Raw genomic sequence first — 7,384 nt, 5'->3', positions numbered from 1 at the left:
AAATCATTGTTTGACTTCACAGTATTGACAGATTCTCCTCTCAGAATCCTTTCCTGCTGGATTTCAAAATGATTCTTTGGGGGCAACTTTATGACGTCATTCAAAACTTAACAAGTTTGTTTTTCAGAGGACGCGGCTGCCACTCTGCACAAGTGTTGATCTTAAATATTCAGCCAGCAAAACAAATGCCCTCCATCAGCTTGACAATAATTTAAAAACTGATTTTTTTCCCCATGTACTTCCTAACAAGGTTGTGTCCTGCTTCATTATTGTGTTGAAAACCTCAGACTTATTATTAACGGTTCAATAAAAGCCTGAACTCGTGGCATTCTCAGCTTCCACTGTGCTGTCCATCCATCAGCGTTTCCTTCATCGCTCAGTGGTCCGTCTCCTCCATCACCTCCATCACCACGGTTCTGGGTCCCGTTAGGATCAGGTGGCTGACGGTCCGGTAGTCCAGGTTGAGAACGTTGATCCCATTGACTGAAACCACAAACTGACAAACCTGGAGGTAAGAAGTGAGAAGAAAATGAATGAGCGAGTGACAGACAAATTCACAGGTAGACTTCAGTGTACGAGGTCTGTTTCATATGCTGCTTTTAGATTCAAATTATGCAGGATATTCTGCTTAAAAAATGAATAAATCACTAATCTGCAGCTCCTCTATTGGCCACTAGATGTCTCACTACATACTCTATTGAAATTAGTGGAAAAAAACAACTTCTCTGACAAATTCAGCTCATTCCTGTGTACAAAATCTGGAGCCTCTGTATATATTTTCACTCCTTTCAGATATATCAGTAGAATAACCATTTTCGCTGACTGCATTTCTGATGATGCCTACCTTCATCCCAGCAGCAGCAGCTGGACCGCAGGGCTCCACAGCCTGGATGTGACACGGCCTGTTCCCCCTCACCACAAACCCCCAACCCACGGCATCGCCGACAATCTGGAAACACACAGAGACGTCAGTCAGACAGGATTCACCTGTAGGAGAGACGGCACGAGGGAGAGACCTTCCGTACACCTGTTCTACTGACAACAGCAAGAAAACTGTGAATTAAATGCAAACAATAGATAGAATGTGATAGTGATACAATTTTGCAAAAGAAAAAGAGCTAAAAGGTTCAAATTCAAGGCACTTATAGCCTACTTTTTACTAATTTTTTGAAACTTTATACCGCCACATCTCAGAGGCCAATATAGTACTTTTTTACCCACTACATTTGTACAGCAGTATGGGAGCATCTTAAAGAGACAGTTCACCCCAAAATTAAAAATACAGTTTTCTTCTTACCTGCAGTTTTATGTTGGAACTATTTTCTTTCTATTGAACTACAACCGCCAGCGGTATCACCACATACAAGGCATCAATGTTTACTTCCCGCGCTGTCATGAGGACAAACCTCTCGTCCACGAGCAGATACGGCTGCTGGGTGTGGTTCGGTAGAAAGAAAGTACTTCCTACATGAAACTACTTTTCAAATGTATTCTTTGGTGCTTTGAGCACAACAGAATTAGTGACATTTACTTGCATTGTATTGGAGAGAAGGACGAAATCTCCAAAACAAAAGTTTTTTTTTCCTGCTCTGTTGGCTGTTAACTAAGAAGCTCAGTTGTTAACGTACTGTAAATGACTTCTTGATGTATGGTCCTCCTGGTCTCTGCAGCTCCTCTGTGCTCACTGGTCTCTTTAAGACTGAAAATGAAACAAAATTAAAAATGTCAAAAATAATATACTATACACTATTTATTTATTTATTTATTTATTTATTTTGACCATGGCAAATCACAAAGCAGGCAGAAAATGGAACAAAAAAGTTTTTACAATCTCTCTACCTAAACAACCACAAACCTACATAACTCAAAGACTGTTTTATTTTAAAATCGGAACAAAAAGATCTCATCTTAAAGAGGATGGTCTTTTCATAAAATTGTGCTGTCTATGCAGCAGAAAGAAAACAGTTATTTTGAAATTTGTGTCACATGACCAGGGAAAACTGGGGTCTGTGGGATTAACTTTCAATCAAATTGTTATTGGTTCTTTTTTATGGCGTACCATTGATTAGATATGAAGAAAATGTGTGAAGATTAAAATTAGTTGGTGCTTGGTTTTAGCACTTCAGTTTTCAAGCTGGAAAAAATGGCAGCCTGGTCACAAACTTTCTTGTATTACATCTAAACAGTGCACAAAAATAAGCATTCAAGTTCTTCATCCATATTTGATCAGTACTGTCTAGTGACAGGTTAATGGGTTGGAGATATGGGTTGTTTATTAAATAGGTTAAAATCCCATTTAATAAGTGATTTATGGTTTCAGTCAGATGTTTTCTCCCACCTTGTCTTCCCCAGGCTTGAGGAAGCTCAGACAGGCTGCAGGAAAACTGCAGGGAACTGCCTGTCTCACTGCCTGTCTCACTGCCTGTCTCACTGCCTGTTTCACTGCCTGTCTCACTGCCTGTCTCACTGCCTGTCTCACTGCCTGTCTCACTGCCTGTCTCACTGCCTGCCAAACACCATTAACATATTGCCTAATTCAACTGTAATAAACATCTACTCCTCCTAAAAGATGATTAATGATTTCTTCCAACTCATAAACACGATCTCACTATAATAAAAACAACAAACAAACAAAAACACAAGTTACTAACCAGAACAGAAATTTCACTGCAGCTCTGTGAGTGAGTATTTCAATAATCTGATGACATGTCATTGTTATTTTCTGATTCATTACAGTAAATATATCACAGATTCCTCCTTTAACTAGCTCCCTCAGTCTGTACAGATATATATTTTTTTGTTGTTTTTACCTGATTTGGGGTTGGAGAGCACTGGTGAGGAGGAGGAGGAAGAGTTGTTGGGTAGATCCCAGACTCCTCTCCTGCTGTATCTGCTGCCGTCACTCTTGCTCCTCAGCCGGGCTCCTCCCTGACCTGCGCATCCTCCTCCTGCGAGCGCCTTCATCTCCTTAGAAGGAGCCACTGATGGAGAGGGAAGAGAAGTGATGAGGAGGAGAGCTCGGAAACAAAACTGACCCAGTTTGACTTCCTCAATTCAACTTCCCAGCACTTCTGTTTCTGTTCAAGCACGCCGTGATAACAGCCGGCGCCTCCTTAAATATCAGAGATTAAAAAAAAAAGACACAGAGGCCACAGAGTTGGCTGGGAGGGTCTGACCAACACCTGTTTTACTCCGAGGCAGGTAGATGTGAGTCCACTGCCCCTCTGACTGGTTTAAACACTCTACTATTGGTCTGAAGATTAAGAAGTGCTCCGGTTTGTTTGCTTTGTGGTTTGTTTGTTATTTTTTTAAAAATTAAATTTGTATTGTTTTCTTTTTGGTTGTAGTGCTGCAGAGAGGTGAGAAAACATCTTTGTTTGGTACAGAACTCAACAAGTGTCACATCATCATCATGTCAATATTTTTTTCAGTTTAAATGAAAGTTGTGATGCAAAAACAACCATTCCCACCGGTAGTGAATGATAAATATAATATCTGTCCAAATAATCACAATATGATTTTTATTTGCCATATCATGCAGCCCTAACACACACAGACACACACACACACACACACACACACACACACACACACACACACACACACACACACACACACACACACCTGAATCGCCACAGAGCTGGTGGTAAACACAGAAATGATCGAGGATAAGATGATTAAATTTGATTTCAACATAAGAAAATGTCAACACCACAGCTGCTTCTGAGAAATGAAAAGCAGCTCTTGTCATCCCTCACTCTGCAGCGCTGCAGAAAGAAGCAGCACCTCCTTGTTAGCTGTGTTTCAGTGAAATGTTATAAAGCTGCAGCTGAAGCATACAGACATTTTGCACAAGTTTCCCAATTTTTTTAAACCATGGAATATTTGCTTGTGGCAAGTAAAGCATCGTTGGGTTACTTTCAGATGTCAAGGTGGATTAGCGAACTGAAATGCTTTTTCTACATATATGAAGAGTACTGAAAATTTCAAGTACACCTGCTTCTGTACTGCTAAAATATTACTCAATTACAAGTAAAAGTACTGATGTGCTTAAGTAAAAGTATGAAGTATTTGTCATAAAAACTACTCAGAGTATTAGTTACTTTTATCTGTTGATGTCACAGTCACCTCTCCAAACTAGAACTGTAAATTTTGTGCATTTTCCTGAACCAATAGTTGAAAATGTTAACAACGGATTAATCATCAATAATTTATAAGATGCAAAACATATTTTTCCTCATTTTCATTTTTTTCTGTTTTTGTTTTTGTCTTTTCTTTTCTAATTCCAAGTCTGAGTTTAATTTTCCTCATTGAACAAACGGTTCCACCAGACAAAATAATTTCAAATGAGGTGCAGTTACTGCCATGACTATTGATTAAATATCTATGAATACATTTTTTATTGGTTAAATTCTTAATGGCAATTAATCAATCAGTGATTAGTCATAAGCATCCACTGCAGTGTTTTGTTTTTCGTCTGTGTGTTTTTGTTTTCAGGTGCCATTGTTTATGATCAGATCACCTGATTGGCTGTTAAAATGCAGAGGAGGGTTTTGGATATTAATTAAAATTGTACTCAGTATTCAACTATGATTTTAAAGATATCTAAGCAGATTACATCTTTTAATTGTTTTAGTATGTTAGTATGTAATGTTTTAGTATTTGAGTATTTGTAATCAGTTACTTCCTCTTCTCTGCTTATTACCATCTCTGGTAACTGCTTATTTGTCCCTGAAGTATTTAATGTGAATGAGGTGGCATATATGTTTTTGATGAAACCAGTTTGATTAGGGAATATAAAAGAAGATAGCATCGACACACAAAGCTAGTAACTGTGTTAACAATTTACTAAGAACAAAGAGAAGAACTTTGGTTAAGAGATTTAATTGGTAATGAAATACGTCAGATGTTTAGAGAGCTGAAAAAAATCCCATTTTAATCAAAACTGACCCAGTTTTGTGTTTAACTTCCTCAATTCAACTTCCAACAATCAGGTCTATGTGTCTTGAACAGCTGATGTTTCCTGTATCCTGTTCTGTATCAGCCAATAACATCACTGCAGAGCGCTCATCTCATCTGTTCACAATCAGTCTACATGAGCTCTTTTACTTCTGTGGCAAAGATTTACAAATTTGAAAATATTGAATGAAAAAACATCTATATTTATGCAGTGGACACATTGCATGAATCTTATCTCTCGCTCTCTTTACGCACTCATTTTTATTGGGTAATGTTGTGACAGGATGACCACAGTGACTCAGAAAAGAAGAACTCATACACCCAGATAATAAAATGATCATAAAATAATAAAGTGCATTTGTTAACTGTTTGATGAAACGTGTCAAGGCCTTTGTCTCATCACAACAACAAGAATTCCTCTTCAGGATAATATTTAACTCACTGCTTCCTCTCGTAGACATGGTTACTGTACCTTACCTTACAGCTATTGTCCATCAAAAAAAAGCATCTACAAAACAAGACAGCGGCCATTTTCATCATTTTTTTATGACAGCAGATCAGTTTGAAAGATGTCGGGGTGTAATGGAGCAGTGAGCTGTTACATGAAGAGCTGCAGGTGACAGCCTCCTCACTGAGGTAACCTCTTCCTTTCACTGTGACCTACCGCGTGCAGCATCAGGTCAGATCATGGCTGCTCACAGAATGATGGGAAGAGAGAGGCAAAAGGTATTACGACCTGACTTCTTCATTAAAATGTCAGTTTGCTTTGCTGCCTTGATTCTGGGATTTGTAGCATTAAACTGAACTTGCTGTTATCATCAGTCAAAAGGTCAAACCAGGCCTGAAATATTTGAGACGCCACTTTAAGCTCTCTATTCATGCAATAGAAGTGTAAAAGGAAATGTCAAATCAGAAGTTTAGAGTTGACTTTTTGGAACAACGTTCGGCTGTGGTTAGTCAGTGATTCGTTCCACCGCACATATACAATAATACATCACTGACATTATTATTAAAATCATTCACACTCTCACACTTCTGACTGTCATCATCACAAAGAGATGATCACAGAAAACATGCGTACGATGGCGACACACTCAACTGACTTTACTGTGACTTTATTAAGAGTGAAGAACGCGTTTTGCTTGTGGCTTCTTCAGGTTTGATGTTTTGCCTGAGATGTTCCTGTGACCAGCCAGCACCTGCTCACTTACACTGGCTGTGCAGGACGAGTTCCATTTAGTTTTTTGTTTTTTTTTATCACTTCTGAATGGTGCCATAAATTACACATCTGATGTTTGTCACAAAAAGGTCATTGCAAGTTGCAAACTGTAAAGCTGCAATGATTAATTTACTATTAATCGACTATTAAATGAACTTGCATCCAGCTTGATCAATCATTTTAATTATCTTTTAATATTCTTCAATGTGGCCAAGACATTTGAGGACCTCACCTTTGGCTTTTTTCATCATTTTCTTTTTGTGACATTTTATGGACCAAACAACAGATAAATTAATTGAGAAAATGATCAACAGATTAATAAATAATAATAATAATAAAAAGATTACAGGAAGGACTTGAAAAAAGTTCCTATTTTTCTAGTGACAAGATTGTGACAGGATTAATTAATCATTTAATCATTTTGAGCTAATCCAAAAGTAACAGAAAGTAATCAACTACTTTAATATTGTGTTATTTGGATTACATTAAAGTATCATTTAAAGTAACACCCCCCCCCAACCCTGGAATCAAGGTCTGGTGGTGGTCCACTGGAAGAGGAGAGACTTCACCTCCGTATTTCATTTATAAATTCATTTAAAGTTTAAAGTTAACTGTCAGTTAACCAATAAAAATCTGATCCCAGTTTCTTGATTCAAACAAATGAGTAAGTGCCTTCAAATCACATACATATTTGAATATTTGTTGAGGACAGAAAGACTCAGAGTGCTGACCTCAGTGATGTTGAGACATTTGTAGAGTTCAGGATGTGAACTGAAGCAGTTCTTACCTGCTGTTCGAGGTCCCATCTCTCCTCAGTCACTCAGAAGAAGAGGGTGAATCCAGAGGAGGAAGATCTTTAGCTGCTCATATAAACAGGCAAGAAGACAGATGGACACGTGGACGGACACCCGATCAGTCAGAACTTCAGTCAGTAACAGTTAAAAAAGTCTCTGCACAGGCTTGGTGAGAGTCAGCTGCTTAAGTTTTCTTGATCAGTTAAATCTGTCTGTGTGTGTTTACAGATCTGAAAGCGAGGGCAGTCATCCGCTCAGAAAAAAAAAAAAAAAAAAACTGTGTGAGCTAAATATTAAACCCTTGAACAAACAATCAGCAGGAGGGAGGAGGAGGAGGAGGAGGAGGAGGAGACACATTTCACACAGAATTATTCCTCTCTGAAATAATAAAGTAATATTAACAAACGTTTCA

The 7,384-nt window shown here is 38.2% G+C and overlaps 1 protein-coding gene across 1 annotated transcript; it reads right to left on the bottom strand.

Moving 5' to 3' along the window:
* Positions 1 to 202: 202 nt before the first annotated feature.
* Positions 203 to 7,168, bottom strand: LOC146313548 (DEP domain-containing mTOR-interacting protein-like). The gene is made up of 5 exons (XM_084739073.1): positions 6,966 to 7,168; positions 2,811 to 2,981; positions 1,629 to 1,699; positions 845 to 949; positions 203 to 505 (listed from the first exon to the last, which is right to left on the bottom strand). Exons 1-5 carry the CDS (start codon positions 6,982 to 6,984, stop codon positions 377 to 379), a joined length of 495 nt encoding a protein of 164 aa, XP_084595199.1. The 5' UTR covers positions 6,985 to 7,168; the 3' UTR covers positions 203 to 376.
* Between the last annotated feature and the right edge of the window lie 216 nt (positions 7,169 to 7,384).

Source organism: Lutjanus erythropterus, chromosome 16 (genome assembly GCF_056507025.1).
Source record: "Lutjanus erythropterus isolate fLutEry1 chromosome 16, fLutEry1.hap2, whole genome shotgun sequence".
Lineage (NCBI taxonomy): Eukaryota > Metazoa > Chordata > Actinopteri > Lutjaniformes > Lutjanidae > Lutjanus > Lutjanus erythropterus.
The sequence above is the reverse complement of the archived record's forward strand: the minus strand, read 5'-3'. Positions and strand labels throughout refer to the sequence as shown.

Excerpts from the sequence above, each read along its gene's own strand:
- LOC146313548 (XM_084739073.1), bottom strand. Across the intron at positions 1,700-2,810 it reads GCTCTCCAACCCCAAATCAG|TCTTAAAGAGACCAGTGAGC; the intron begins GTAAAAACAACA and ends TTTCATTTTCAG. Across the intron at positions 950-1,628 it reads ACATCAAGAAGTCATTTACA|ATTGTCGGCGATGCCGTGGG; the intron begins GTACGTTAACAA and ends GTGTGTTTCCAG.